The sequence below is a fragment of the Chionomys nivalis genome, chromosome 11 (assembly GCF_950005125.1).
Source record: "Chionomys nivalis chromosome 11, mChiNiv1.1, whole genome shotgun sequence".
NCBI lineage: Eukaryota > Metazoa > Chordata > Mammalia > Rodentia > Cricetidae > Chionomys > Chionomys nivalis.
The window spans coordinates 28,249,123-28,265,259 of record NC_080096.1 but is presented as its reverse complement, the minus strand read 5'-3'; the positions used below and the strand labels follow the sequence as shown (position 1 = coordinate 28,265,259).

The window sequence follows — 16,137 nt, the reverse complement described above, 5'->3', positions numbered from 1 at the left end:
CATTCCTCTGCGTGCTCTGCTTCTCTAGTCTGGCTCTGGCTATCTCATCATACTCAGTCACTAGGCCTTATTCTTCATCCCTCGTGTTCCCAACCTCTTTAATCCTAACACTGAAACCTAACCTTTAAATAATTCTTTATTATATATATGTATACACAGTATGTTATATAAATGTATTTATGTTTTATGTAATAAATACTTATATATCATACATATACACACAGGTTTTTACTGTAATGCCGGAAGGGAAGCAGAGAGGAAGAGGAGAGAACAGTCATGTCCTTTGAGTAGGGTCAGCAATGGAGGCCTGTAAGCAGCAGGATTGGGACGGTCTTCAGAGAACAGTGAGAAACCCTAGAGAGTCAGGGCTTGGGATTTTAGTTATCTAAAGAGATTTAAAAGGGAAAAGGTCAAGTCCAAATGGATCAAAGACCTCAACATAAAGCCAGCCACACTGAACCTTATAGAAGAGAAAGTGGGAAGTACACTTGAATGCATTGTCACAGGGAACCACTTCCTAAATAGAACCCCAGCAGCACAGACACTGAGAGAAACTGTCCAGTCTTCTTTGACCCGCAAGGAAGATGCGCAACACCGGAGCTCTTCTTGCTAAGCAGTTTTATTCAGGACCTTTTTACAATTCTCTCTCTCTCTCTCTCTCTCTCTCTCTCTCTCTCTCTCTCTCTCTCTCTCTTCCTCTCTCCTCGGGCAAAACCTCCCAGCCCTTAAGTAGGCATGGGTAACCAACCCCAGATTGCGAGGTGGGCACTGCCCATAGGTCCACGCATATGCAAGCAGCTGACAATCATTGCGTGATAATAGCATAAGTCAGGCCTAGTTGATATTAGGAGTTGATTATCACAGAGAGCACTCGCTTTCGGGATCGTGGAGGGCGGGAGCCAGCACCATCAGGTGGGACTCCACGCAGCTTTCTACACATAGCCATCAGGTGTGACTCCACATGGCTCTCTACAAGAAACAATTAATAAATGGGACCTCCTGAAACTGAAAAGCTTCTGTAAAGCAAAGGACACGGTCAACAAGACAAAACGACAGCCTACAGAATGGGAAAAGTTCTTCACTAACCCCACATCAGACAGAGGTCTGATCTTCAAAATATACAAAGAACTCAAGAAATTGGACACCAAGCCGGGCGGTGGTGGCGCACGCCTTTAATCCCAGCACTCGGGAGGCAGAGGCAGGCGGATCTCTGTGAGTTCGAGACCAGCCTGGTCTACAAGAGCTAGTTCCAGGACAGGCTCAAAAGCCACAGAGAAACCCTGTCTCGAAAAACCAAAAAAAAAAGAAATTGGACACCAAAAGATCACATAATCCAATAAAAAATGGAGTGCAGACCTAAACAGAGACCTCTCAACAGAGGAATCTAAAATGGTTGAAAGACATTTAAGGAAATGTTCAACATCCTTAGTCATCAGAGAAATGCAAATCAAAACAACTCTTGAGATTCCATCTTACACATGTCATAATGGCCAAGATCAAAACCACTGATGACAACTTATGCTGGAGAGGTTATGGGGAAAAGGGAACACTTCTGCATTGCTGGTGGGAATGCAGGCTGGTACAACCCCTTTGGAGGTAAGTGTGGCGATTTCTCAGAAAATTAGGAAACAACCTTCCTCAAGACCCAGTAATACCACTTTTGGGTATATATCCAAAGGATGCTCAATCGTGCCTCAAGGACATATGCTCAACTATGTTCATAGCAGCTTTGTCATAGCCAGAACCTGGAAACAACCTAAATGCCCTTTGACTGAAGAATGGATAAGGAAAATGTGGTATATTTACACGATGGAGTACTACACAGCAGAAAAAAATAACGACAGCTTGAAATTTGCAGAAAAATGGATGGAGCTAAATCCCAGCACTTGGGAGGCAGAGGCAGGCGGATCTCTGTGAGTTCGAGACCAGCCTGGTCTACAAGAGCTAGTTCCAGGACAGGCTCCAAAACCACAGAGAAACCCTGTCTCAAAAAAAAAAAAAAAAAGAAAAATGGATGGAGCTAGAAAACATTATTTTGAGTGAGGTAACCCAGACACAGAAAGACAATTATCACATGTACTCACTCATAGGTGGTTTTTAAACATAAAGCAATGAAAGCCAGCCTACAAATCACAATCCCAGAGAATTTAGACAACAATAAGGACTCTGAGAGACTTACATAGATCTAATCTACATGGGAAGTCGATAGTAGAAAAAGACAAGATCTTCTGAGTAAATTGGGAGCATGGGGACCTTGGGGGAGGGTTGAAGAGGGGAGGGGAGCAGAGAAAAATGTAGAGCTCAATAAATATCAATAAAAAAAGAGGGAGGAAAAGTTAAATTTTTAAGACTCAGGTGGCAGGTTTAGCTGTGAAGATCTGTCAACAACTGTCTCAAGAGAGGGGCTCCTGGGATGATCAAGCATATTATCTCATTAAGGGAATAATTATTCCTCTCATCTCCTTAGCATGTCTTCAGGCATACTGGCTTTCCTGAGGAGTGGTCTCTTGCTCAAGTGATAGACAGGTTGGACTAACCCTTAAAGCAAGAGACGATAGTATTTACTATTTCAATTTCCCAAAGATTAAATTATCACGTCTCCAGTTAGGGCCAGTGGTCAAAGTCAGATTCCATTCTTTTGACTAGAGAGACACACTTCCCTTTAATGGGCCCCAAGCAAGCCCTGATCTATCTACCTTTCCTTTCTTCTCCTTTCAGGTCAAACTGCTTTATTACATCTCAAATAATTTAACAGTTTAATACAGCATCTATCTTGCATCTAGTCTCCTTTCAGTACACTAACTTTATCACTAAGTATAAGAGAGGAGGGGAGCCCTGGGGAGATAGTTCAGTGGGGGAGGGTGCTTTCTGTCCAAGCACGAGGAGTTCATTACAGGTGAGAGCTTAAGAGTCCTGCAGTCTTCAGACCTCCAGCTCTGCCACGGCAGGCAGGAATTCCCTTCTCCATCCCATCCCCCATAGTGGGGCTTGGGAGACAATATGCATTGAAACATGAATAGACTTAAATCTATTTTTTTTAAATAAATTTTTTGTTTGTTGGTTTTTGAAACAAGGTTTATTTGTGTAGTTCTGGCTGCCCTGGACCAGGCTGGGCTAGAACTCAAATTAGTCTGCCTCCGCCTACCTAGTGGTGGAATTAAATGCATGTGCCATCACCGCACAGCGAATAGAATAAATTCTACACAAAGGAGTCAAAATCTAGCCAAGTAATGGGTACATCTGCGCCTAGGAATGTTCTCAGTGGAAAAACAGCAGAAGACCTACGTTTAAATTCATCTTCTGCATTTCTGGTAGCTACTGAGGATCACAGGATAAAGTGGGACAAGCATTTTGGATGAGGGAGAAGAAACTAAAGAGATATACATACTTAATACTACCTGTAATTATTTTCAACATATTGGCTCAGATAACAAAAACACGCATATTATGCATGGAAAAGAAGTTAATGTTAAATACTGGGGGTAACTAATAATAAAGGTAGGACCACGACTTTTAGAGGTCATTGTTCTAAACCAACATTGCTATAGACAGAGGTCAGCCCGCAGCCCACATAGCTTTCTCCCAGCTAGCTGTATCTGCAAACCTCACTGGGCTTAGTGCTTACATGTGGGCCCTGAATGTGGAGCCCAACCTAGATTTAAACTCTTTTACGTAGCTGAGGGTGACCTTGAACTTTTTCCTGGTCCTCTTGCTTTCACCACCCCCATGTTGGGTTTTTTCTGAGTCAAGAAACGGGCGTTGGCCGGTCCCCACCAATTCCAAAGACCCTAACAGACAAGGAGTGTGCCCATTACCACGTGGGGGAGGAGTTCGGCCAAGAGCCTCTCACTCCAGGCCACACCACACAGGACGCTCGCCAGGATTCACCAAACCCTCGCCTCTTGCTAGGCAACCGAATCTCCACGGCGACCGGAAGAGGAAGATGCAGGGCTGCCCGGAACCGCGTAGGGCGGGCGCACGCAGTCTCCCTGGGCTCCTCGGAGACAGGGATACACAGCGTCCCGGTCGCCATGAAAACAGGCCACACCCCGGCTATCCCGGCCCGTGCCTGCCCAGTGCGCAGACGCACATGCCGTCCCGCGCATGAGCAGTGCGGCTTGGAGCCCGCCAGCCCGTGTCTCCGGCGCCAGCTACGCCGCTGTGGCTGTCACTATGGCCCATTACAAAGTGAGGGGGGCGCGGCGTGGCTCGGGGCGTGCGGGCGGCGCCGGGTGGGAGTTGGGGCACGTGCAGGGGCTTGGGGGCGGCGGCGGGGCGCGCCGTCTTCCTGCTCCGGCCCCGGGCTCCGGTCCCTGACCCGCCGTGTCTCCTCAGGCCGCCGACTCGAAGCGCGAGCAGTTCCGGAGGTACTTGGAGAAGTCGGGGGTGCTGGACACGCTGACGAAAGGTGAGCCGGGGCGGGCGGCGGCTGCCAGCACCCGCGCGCTCCCAGCCAGGTGGGGCCCTCCTGGGGACCGGCGAGGCCTTGGGATCCCGCGGGTCGGGCGCACGCCGGCGGCGGGACGTCGCTCTCAGCCCGGGACTGAAACTCTTGCAGCTGTTGCAAAGTCTCTCCAACTTCCGTTGCTTTCCCTCGAGCAGCCGCAGTGGACACGTTAGCAAGAGACCTTGAGATCCCAATTGTTCCCGCCTTATAGTGTGATAGTGTGCGGGACCTTCTGCATTTTCCTTTGGCCGAAAGGCAACTAAGAAAATGACTGGATTTGAAAGAGGGTTACTATTAGTCCTCAAAGCTGGGGATTCATAGACAATTTGGGCCGTGGCCTTTCCACTCTTTCAAACTGTAGTATTCCTACACTGTATAGATTTTATAATTAAAGTAGAATTAGATTTTGAAGCGCTTCGGAGCACATAAAAATGACTATATTATTCACCTTAAAAAAAATGGAAGCTCACTGTGAAAGTGAACCTGCATCCCTTTTTGGGTGTAAGGTTAGAGTGTGGTGGCTGAAACCAGAGGGTCATCAGAAAGGCTACAGCTAAACTAGCCTGACCGTATATTGAATACCTGCTACAAGCTACTCAACACAACGTTGCCCGGTGTTTTCAAGGGAGTAGAATGGAATTCTTGGCAGGGACTGAAACCTTGGTCCTTTTGAGAATGGGAAGTGTCTGGGAAATCATTTGCATCTGCTTTTTAGGGAAACAGAGGCTGGCTAGGGGATATTCTGGGAGAATTTAGCTTCTAATTCCTTCACTCGAATGAGCGGACAGGTTTGAATTACTGCCTACTTTCGACTCAGATTTAATTTCCTCTGTCTTTGCAAGTCAGTGTGAGCAAACTGTAAGAACTACTCTGGGAAACCTACTCTGTGGCCTCGGAAGTGTCTCAGATGCTTGGAATTCTGGTAAAAAGCCCCTCATATTTGTTTCTTCCATGGAATGATCTTATCCCAGCCTGTGTTCTGGGCACCAAGGGTTATAGACATGGAAATGTCCCCACTGTCAGGAGCTTGTAACACAGGGATGCACACACCAAAACACAGTGCCAGCGAGTGGTAAATGTATAACTCAAACCATAGCAAGGCTGGGTGATAAAGACGTGACACTTCACATTGAGTGGAAGAGGAGAGACCTTTGAACAGAAGCTAAAGTACAGATAAGTAGCCTTAATATGAAAATTTGAAATCTAAATTGCTCCAAAGCCTGTAATTTGATGTGGAAACTCCCATACCTGACTGCATAAGTTATGCCAATCAAAATACAGGAGCCGAGAAATATTTGCTTGTACAAGGCCATGCTCACATTATGTGTATTAGGTCCATATGGAACGTAAATAAATTTCATGTTTAGGCTTGGATCTCATCCCCAAGATACCTCATTATGTATGTGTAGATATTCCAAACTTGACATAAACACTGAAATGCTTTTGGTCCCAGGTATTCTGTGTACGGGGTAGGGTGGGGTTGGATGCAGCAAGTGGACAGAGACGCAGTAAAAGGCAGGTGGAGGAGTTGGAGATAACTGAATACAGAGAAGATGTGCAGCTTTCAGGCCGTGTAAGAGACTGGAAACCTTTGCATGCTTCCTTCCTCACGCTTTTTAAATTCTACTTTCTTAAATAACATCGGACAACATAGAGACTATCTATTAATATGATTTAAAACTTAATTTTAAAGGGTCAAACAGATGATTTATACGAATTTACATTTTTCTATCCAGCAAACATTTCAGAGAGGATTTAAAATGGTTTTTAGGTCAAAACACTGTAAGAAGCCAGGCATGGCAGCACGTTTTTAGTGCTCTAGTGAGGGAAGGTGGATGTTGCATTTACTGCTTGTCTGGGGTACATAAAAAGACCCATTTCAAAAAAGCAAACTAGAGCTAGGAAGGAGAGATAGCTCAGAGGTTCAGACCACCTGATGCACAACCATAAATATCAGAGTTCCCATACGAGCGCTTGTGTAGTAAGTCAGGCAGGGCCTCTGTGTAATCTCAGTGCTGGGAGGGGTGAGGGTGGGGGCAGACACAGGATGATCTGCAAGGCTTGTTGGCTGCTAGTTTAGCAAAATGCAAGCTCCAGGTTCAGTGAGAGACCTTGCCTCAAAGGTCTAAGGCACATGCAGAAGACCACGGTGTCTTGTCTTATTTCTAATTGTACTTGATAGACTGAAGTAGGACGAGTGCTTGAGTCTGAGACCAACCTTGGCTACAGAGTGAGACTACATCTTATAAACAAAAAACCAAGCAACCCGTCAACTGACAACCAAAAAAAGCATCGAGTAAAAAACATCCATAAAGAAGAGGGGTGACAAATCATCTGGAGCAGCATTTTATTATTTTGAGCAGGGTATCAACCTGTAAAATACCTGGCTTAAAATAATCTGGCTGCTGGGACCGGCAAGAAGGCGGAGCAGGTGAAGGTGCTAGCTGCTAAGCCAGGGGGACCTGAGTTTGATTCCTGGAACTCATATCTTAGGAGGCGAGTGTAGAATGTGTCCTCTGACCTGCCCGATCTTCCCCTCCCCCATGTAACTAATAAAAATAAATCTAGCTGCTAAAGCAAAGGGAATATAATTTGGTCAGATTCTCTTCAGATAAAAAGTACAATCATCCCATCGAAAAGCAGAAGAAACGTAACACTTTGTAGCAGCAGTCTTGCATGAACTGCTGACAGGAATTTGGAGAAGGTGAGAGCCTTGATAGCCACACCTACAAAGTGCAGATTCTGGCTGACCGGGTACGCTTGGGTGCAGCGCTCACAGACAGGCAGGCTCTCCAAGCTAAGGCCATCCTATTTTACATAGTGCCAGGACAACCGGCTACATGGAGAGGTGCAGTCTTTCAAAACCAATCAATACAGGTTATGATTCAGTGCAGATCAGTGGCAGTAAATGGAAGAAACATTTTTGAATATATAATTTTTAAAAAAGTAGTAGGGATAAGATGTGGAAGATAGTGGTGATATAAATGTGATTGCTCAAAAAATTTTTGTGTATTTTGGTGTAAGTTAAAAGTACTTGTTCACTTGCTGTTTTTCATACTGTATTTAATTTATTAAAACTCTTAAAAACCAGAAGAGGACATGTAAATTGGTTTAGAACAGAACTTTTTTGCTTTGTTTTTCGAGACGGTTTCTGTGTAGCTTTGGAGCCTGTCCTGAAACTAGCTCTGTAGACCAGGCTAATTTCAAGCTCACAAAGATGCACCTGTCTTTGCCTCCTGAGCGCTGGGATTAAAGGTGTATGTCCCGCAGAATAGGACTTCTTAATTTGGACTTTTAAAGTTATACACACTGAACAGTTATACTTTTTGCTTTTGTCAGATTTTCAAAGTTGGGTGTGGTGACACACACCTGTATGGGAGAACTGAGGCAGGAGGACTGCCACAAGTTTGAGGCCAGCCTGGGCTACATAGTAAATTCTAGGCCAGCTTGGGTTACCTGTCATGTTTGTTTTTTGAGACAGGGTTTCTCTGTAGCATTGGAGCCTGTCCTGGAACTCGTTCTGTAGACCAAGCTAGCCTCAAACTCACAGAGATCCACCCATCTCTGCCTCTCGAATGCTGGGATTAAAGGTGTGCACCACTATTGCCCGGTGGGTTATCTGTCTCTACATATAGATTCCGGCGTCTACAAGCTCAGGAGATGTTTTTAAAGGGTCCTCAGCACTAGTCTGGAGAACTTGCCATGTGAATACTGAGTTGCAAGAGTACTTGTTTGGTAGATGAGTGAGACAGTGTTCATGTGAGGCACTAGTATATTTTTAAATGCCAATCTGAGCATGTTGATCACTGGGAACATTTTGGTTGATGCCTAGCCTGTCATACATAAAACTTAATTCTTGAATATTCTGAATGGAATATTGCAGTTAATTACATAAAACTTAAATTTCTTTAGTTGGATTACATAGACTTTTTAAAGACAGGGTTCCTTGTAGCTCAGGTCTGTAGTTCACTGCTTTTCCACAAATGAATGACCTCAAACTCCTTATCCCCCTGCCTCACCTCCTAGGTCCTGAGATCACAGGCGTGGGCCACCACACCCAGCTTTCTGAATTGTTCTGCCGTTTTCCATGTCCCACTTCAGTCAGTCTTACAGCCTTCAGAAGTGATCTTGCCACCCCCTGCTTTAAAACTGGTGAAATACATTTGTAGCTCCTACGATCATTTTTCCATTGTCTGACCCTAGACTATCTTTCTGTTTATTACTCACAACATACTTGACACGTTAATTCCCTAGTATGTGCTCTGAGTATTCCCATTTTTATCTGAAACACAGCTAGGTCTCAGGTCTGCCTCTGATGCTAAGCATTTCTCCAGTCTCACTGCGAAACTCAGTAACTACTATTGCAGTTCAATACTCTCTGTGTTCCTTATCTTTTGCAATGGACTGTAAATTTGTTGCAAGCAAGAACACTGTTTGAGTATTCACCAGTGTATGGACAATCTTAGCAGTCTGCTTGCCCTCTAGCAGGCAGATAGTATTTACTGAGTTTCTGAATATTCAGCCATCTACACTGAACACCTCATTCTTTTCTTTCTCTTTGGTTTGCAGTGTTGGTAGCCTTATATGAAGAGCCAGAGAAGCCCACCAGTGCTCTGGAGTATCCTTTTCATCTCTGAAGTCAAAAAGGCCATATTTTTGAGATTTTAATTTATTCAAATATATAATAAGCTTTAAATACTTTGGTTTATTGAAAAGTTCTTTTGAATCTTGACATGACCTTGGATAACTACTGGTGTGTGGTGGGTGACTGTCCCCAGCCTCATTCTCTGTGAGTACATTCTTAACACTGATGTTAGTTTTTTAAAGCATCACTTAGGAGCTGCTACCCCGGAAAGCCCAGAAATAGAGCTGCTTCGCCTAGAATTGGCAGAAATGAAAGAGAAATATGAAGCTACTGTAGAAGAAAATAAAAAACTGAAAGCAAAGGTAAATTTAAAAAAGAAATTCAAATTAAAAACCAATCTTGTCTCTGATGATTATCTGACCAAATCCTTACTACAGGCCAGGGATGTAGGTCATGGTAGAGCATCTGTCTGGCATGTGCGAAGGTCCTGGGTTCCATCTGCAGCCTGATAAAACCAGAGTAAACAACTTAACCCAACACTTCACTAAATGGGCAGCAGGGAAGGACAGTTGAGTATCAGTTTGAATCAGATACATGGCAAATTTAAGCCTCATCTAGAAAAATCCCAAGACCAACAATAAATAGGGTAAGCAAAGTGTGATCAAGAAGAGGGAATTGAGAACCTGCATCAATAAAAAGGCTGGAATACTTGTTAATACTGCTTAAAGTAAATGGATAATTTTAAGGTTCTTAGGCAGTTCAGGTCAGTCTAGGCCACTGCTTTAAGGGCATCTAGAATGGGACAGTGCACAGTCTCAAGCATGCTAGCTCCAGGTACAAGGACAGAAGTAAACTGCCCTCTATAGCTGAAGTTTTCCCTTTGTTCAAACTCCCACAAACTTGAACGTCAACACAGTCTTTGAGGCTTACCACAGTCTGAACTACACAATGCACTTTCCACGTCTGACAGCTAATTGAAAGAAGCCAAATCTTATGAAGGCTAATGTTCTTGTAAAGAGCCATAAGCTTTTTTAAAAGAAAATGTCTTAGATTATCAAAGATGCTGAGATACACTTGATGTCTCTGTGTAGATTAGGCTAGCTTTGAACTCAGATCTGCCTGCCTCTACCTCCTCAGTGCTCAGATTAAAGGCATGCGCCATGCCAGGGCCCTTCTGGGACTTTTTAAAGTCAGGCATTAGTTACTTTTCATTGACTATGCTACTAGAAGTCATGTGACTCTTTGTTTTTTTAAGACAAGACAGCTCCATATTACATACCACAGCAGTTTTGGAAAGCTAGACTGTTATGTACCTAGTATCTGAACAGTTGAGTCATAAATTGAAATTAAAGTTTAGTTTCCCAGCAATGCTAAAGGTTTATACGTAAAGGGATTTTGTTAGGTTTACTTGTGCTCAATCTTAAGTAAGCAAATGGTTTAAGAAGGATAAGTTCAGAAATTGATTACTGACTCAATAACTAAGTTGAATATAATATCTAATTTCATTGTGTTACTAAGTTTTTTACCCAATTTAAATAAAATTCATCTAAATCCTCTGTCTTTGCCCCATAGCTTGCTCAGTATGAGCCACCTCAGGAGGAGAAGCGTGCTGAATAGGATTCTTCTCAGTTGAAAAGACACTGAAAACTGGTTTTGTATCACTTGAATAGCTTGTATAGTATATAATCTTTCCTGAAAAGATGCTATAAACTTTTAATATGTAAAATCCACTCATCACACTTTAATGTTATAAACACATATACATAGAATCACCAATAAAAACTCAATATAACTTTCTTTGGGTCTTAAAGGAGGAGAATCCAAAGTAGATCTCGAAGAAAAGCTAAAGAGCCATGTAACTTTTCACCTTCAAAGACATTTTATTTATTATCCAGTTAGGAATGACGGTACTGGTTGTATTTTAGCTAGGAGATTTAGCATGGAGCTATTCCTTGGTTGAGGACTTGAGCATAGTAGGCACACTCATTCTTGACAGTGTATTCCAAGTAGACAGCTGGACAGATATGTGATGTAGGATGCTTCTGCATGGGTTCCCATGTGTCTTCTGCTCCCTTATATAATATGGAACAAAGAACTCTTTGCCACCACTTTGCCTTAGATAACTGTGTGTGTGCCAGTGTGAACTCTGACACCACGTTTTCTTTCTATGCAATCCCGCCCATCTGATAATGCTGCCTTGCTGTGCTGTGTGCTTTAGTGCGTCCTGGTTGCACATTAGTCTGTGTTGTTTTCAGTTTGCTCAATGCTGCAGTTACCTTGATTGTAATTTACATAGCTTCCAGTAGGACTACACTCTTACCCTGCCTTACTTAGTTCCTTAGTTGAACACAGAAGAGAGATAATATAAAATTCTGGGTTCATGCACAAGCTGGGATGGGAAGGGGGATGAACCATTATGTCAAGATGATTATAATATGTAATTATATAGTGCTTTTTCCCCCTTAAAGGTATTTTTTTGAGCCTTGAATTAATTTTATCTTTATTATCCCAGTGAAGTAGGTAGGGCAAGTATGAGGGGACGTTGGGTGCTGAATTTTTAGGCCAAAGACTGACATTTATATGAATTTGTTACTGTTGGCCCCTGGGCAGGTCAGTTAATGGCTTGGAGATTCACTTTCCTTGTCTGTACCATGACCACATGTGCTGCCTACCTCACAGGGTTGTTGTGAGGTCAAATGAGATCATGTACATGAAAGATCTGTAAATGGTAAAGTACCACGTTTTGTTAGTCCTCTTCTTTCTTTTTGGGTAGGGGACAGTCTCACGTACCCCCAGGCTGGCCTTGAAGTTCTGATCTTCTTGTCCCCAGCTTCTGGGATTATAGGCCTTCACCACTCCATCTGGCCCTAATCAGTCAGATGTGTTGTTGGTTACTTCCTTTCCTCCCTCACAGTGAAATCCTTCTAGTTCATGTCTTCTGTCCTTATTGTTAGGGAGCTTGTCCTTAAACAGCACACATCCAATCAAAGCTGGTTTAACCAGCTGAGGCACTGGCACCTGCTGGAAACTCTGACCAAGCCATTTACAAGGGCATTGTAATCAGTCATGGCAGGATTGCGGCAATGGTCTGTGTTTCTGCTAGTCACAAGTTTGTTTCTGGAGGGTGGCCAGCTACTACTGGAAGAACATTCAGCTGGACAGATTCTCTTTACTAAAGTACCTCCTAGATGGACAGCACTGGGCTAAGTGCTGGTTTGGTAAGGATTCGTTTATTATGAGACATGTATGTAAGCAACTACAAGGCGAGTAGGATGTGCTGGGGACTGTAGGAATAGCTAGACAGGCTCATGAAGATTTGGAAGAGAGGCGACTTAGCTTCTTTAGGCAGTTTGTATGGCAGCCATTTTGTTGAAACAGACAACTAATTTTGTTTTCTGGCAGTTTTTTTCTCTCACGGCACTATTGTTATATATGTATGTATGTATGTATATATGTATTTATTTATTCTAAGACAGGGCTAACTATGTAGCTGTAACTGGCCTGGAACTTACTATGTAGCAGATGGTAGCCTTGAACTCAGGATCCTCCTGCCTCTGCTTCCCAAGTGCTAGGATTAAAGGTGTGTGCCACCATGCCTGGTCTAATGTTCTATTACTCAGTTGTTCTGTGACTGTCTCTTGAATCACCTTTTTGCACACTAGTTGCAGTATGTGAGTTAGATTACCACTTGTAGGTGCAACTGACCTGGGCCAGCCATTGATAGTTAAGAATTCAAGGTCTGGGGCTGGAGCAGTGGCTCTGGTTAAGAGCACTGGCTGCTTGCTCTTCCAGAGGTCCTGAGTTCAATTCCCAGCAACCATATGGTGGCTCACAATGTGAAGTACATACAGAGTACTCAGATTTAACAAACAAACATCCCCCCCCCAAAAAAAAAAAACCCTCCACAAATCCTAAAAAAGAAAAAAAGATTTCAGGGTCACTGGGCATGATGAGCCACCTGACATGGGTGCTGGGAACCAAATTTGGGTCCTCTCCAAAAGCAGTGCATGAACCCCTTTTCCATCATTTCTATCAATGACTTGAATGAAGACTGTATACAAGATGCTAAATGGAGTAGGAAATGTCAGTCATCTCTTCAGTTCCTGCTACACTTCGGCTGCTTCATCTAGAAGATAAAAATTATGGGCTACAGGCACGGGCTAAGTAAGTAGAGGTGTGTGGGCATAGGTCTGAAGAACTCAGCTTAATCCCTGGATCCCACAAGGTGGCAGAAAAATCAGCTTCCAAGAGTTGTCCTTCCACATGTGCTCACAATACATATAAAACAGTTCTGAACAGGTGGATGGCCCATGCCTGTAATCTTAGCACCTGGAGGGGAGAGGGTGAGGACTTAGTCATCTCTGACTACACAGTAAGTTAAGTATGTAGCCTTGTCTACATAAGACCCTGTCTCAATCCCCCCAAGGTGTGTATGTGTACTTTCGCATCTTACCCACCTTACAAAGTTACTGTCAGGATCAGATTAAATACAGTGAGAATAAAAGTGCCTTGCAGACTACAGGGCTACCTGCAGGTCAGCTGTAGTAGTGCCACACCTGTAAATACCATGGAATTGGAAAGGCTGGCTGGTTGACTACTTTGGAACAGGTTTTAACCTGATAATCTGGAGTACCTAAACTGCTGGGCACAAACAAAAAAAGTCACAAATATCAAGTCATATAGCAGTTACAAAATGTAGTTACACAAACTTACAGAGTAGAGTTTCTGGCAAAATCCTAGTCATAGTGATCACTAATGTGAACTATTTACAGTCCAAGGAAACAAACAGATCTGGAGAACAAATGTTGTCCAGGTGCTAAAGAAGTCTGCTTGGAAGCCCTGCTGGTTACTGTGTAGGCACCAGGTAGCTGAGGGACGCTGACGAGCATGAATGCATTTTAAGGAAGAATGCTCAACGGGGAGAAGGGATGTGAAAGCATGGCTGAGTAGTTCAGTGTGGTTACCACCAGTTACACAGGGCAGTTCACTCAAAAACAAAAGCTTAGTTCCTCAATCACACCAGCAGCGTTTCTGGCGTTCATTCATGTGGCTATCTCGAACAGTACAGACATAAAATGGTTCTACTCAAAAGTCGTCTTGAACCGTACTGTAGAAGCAACGACAGAGCAACTGAGGATAGCAGGGAACAGAAGACTAGGAGCGCCTGGAGCTCTCTTCTGTGAGGCTGAGAAGACTGGGTGTGTAATGAAGGCTGCCCTGGAATAGCAGAAGGGCTGTTGTGAAGAAGTGACTATTTTGTTCTACTTCAGGCACTGAGGAGTATGACTTGGCTCGAAGCCTTTTTTGAGACTGACTGATATTATAGCAGAGAACAACCTTGAACTTCTTTCTGGTCCTTTTGTGCTTCCTTGGTACTGTGATTACAGACAGGCATGTGCTACCAGGCCTGGGGTCTGCAGTGCTTAGTAGGACAAAATCTAGGATTTCATAAAGCTAGGCCAGCATTCCAACAACTACATCTCCAGCCCCTTAAATAAGAAACTTGATAAAGATGCATTTTTATTTTATGTGTATGAGTGTTTTGCCTGCTTGTATGTATGTGTACCCTGTGTCTACCTGGTATCCCTGGAGGTCAAGAAGAGAGCACTGGATCCCTGACATGGAGTTACGGATGGTTGTGAGCCATTACACGGGAGCTGGGACTGAATGTGGGTCCTCCGCCAGAGCACCAACTGCTTTTAATCATTGAGCCATCTCTCCAGTCCAGAATAAAATTTTGAGCTGGCAGAGCTTTGGAGATGGTTCAGTGGGTAAAGCACTTGTCACATAAATGTGAGGACTTGAGTCTGAATCCCCAGAACTCATGTAAAATTGAGCAGACTAGTGTAATTTCTATAATCCCAGGGCTCCCGTTGTGAGCTGGGAGGTAGACAGGAGTCAACCTGGAAATTTGCAGGCTAGCTAGCTTTGCAAATGTAATGCTCTAAACAACAAAGAAGAAACTGTCCCAAAACTCAAGGTGAAAGGTAAGAAACTATCTGAAGTTGTCCTCTGACCTCTACCTCACCCAAAACTGTTAAAATTTATACCACAGCTACCCTTAAATTTGATTTCCCCTGGCAAACAGTTGGTTCTCTGAATCCATGGACTCAGCCAACTGAATTGGAAATTTTTTTTGGGGGGGGGAATTGTACTGAGCATAGGTAGACTTTATTCTTGCCCTTATCTATGCAATATGGCATAACAAGGTTACATTTTCCCCCATGACTCCTAAAAAAGTCTTTAGCTCAGGCTGTCCAGGAACTTCATGTGTAGAGCAGGCTGACTTTGAACTAATTGAGGGATTCTGTATCTGCCTCTAAAGTGCTAGGATTTACAGGTGTGTGCCATTGCCATCATACCTGGCTAAGACACCAGTCGTATTTATTGGGTATTATAACTAATGCAGAGCTGACATAAAGTACAGGAGTTGTGTGCATAGGTTCACATGCAAATAGTCCATACAAGGAACTTGACTGTCTTCCCGTCTGTTCATGGGTTTGGATTGTCCTGTAAGCAGTCTGCCATGGACAGTGAGGGATGTGCGCATTTTTCTGTTTGGTTTTTCGAGACAGTTTCTCTGTGAAGTTCTGGAACTCTGTAGCACAGGCTGGCTTCAACTCAGATCCACCTGCCTCTGCCTTCAGAGTACTGGGATTAAAGGCGTGCACCACCACCGCCCGGCAGATTTAAGTACATTTAAGTTCATTCTGCCTGCCTATTAGATACTGCCTTTAATTTACTAGGATCGGGCATAACCAATGTGCCAGGCGTACACGAGCTTACTTTTTTCTTCACTATTAAGTCTGTCTCTGAGTAGGGCATAAGGCTATGTGGTAGAATTTGCCTAGCATACACAAAAGGCCCAGAATTCTATCCCTGGCCCTGCAAACAACACAGCCACCATGTAAAACCGAGACCCCTACCCCAACTCCACAGGGCTGTACTTTAAGGCCTGTCAAATTCCACTTCTTGAGTTCAAAACATGAAAAACGCTCATACGGCTTTCTGAAGCATATGTTAACAGCAAGCATTTGCCGTCATTGGTCTAATCACAGGGAAGTCAGGTGAGGCAGTACTCAGTTGCTGGACGGGATGGTGGAGG

At 43.8% G+C, this 16,137-nt stretch overlaps 1 protein-coding gene and 1 long non-coding RNA gene across 2 annotated transcripts in view; one reads left to right on the top strand and one right to left on the bottom strand.

Annotated features, from left to right (window-relative positions):
• The window catches only part of LOC130883519 (uncharacterized), a 72,346-nt gene that overhangs the window by 55,543 nt on the left and 666 nt on the right, over positions 1-16,137 (bottom strand). The window lies entirely within an intron of this gene.
• On the top strand, positions 4,110-14,978 carry Mycbp (MYC binding protein). Its single transcript, XM_057784048.1, has 5 exons — positions 4,110-4,188; positions 4,336-4,408; positions 9,017-9,065; positions 9,265-9,394; positions 10,605-14,978. The coding sequence occupies exons 1-5, from the start codon at positions 4,174-4,176 to the stop codon at positions 10,647-10,649; spliced, it is 312 nt and encodes a 103-aa protein (XP_057640031.1). The 5' UTR covers positions 4,110-4,173; the 3' UTR covers positions 10,650-14,978.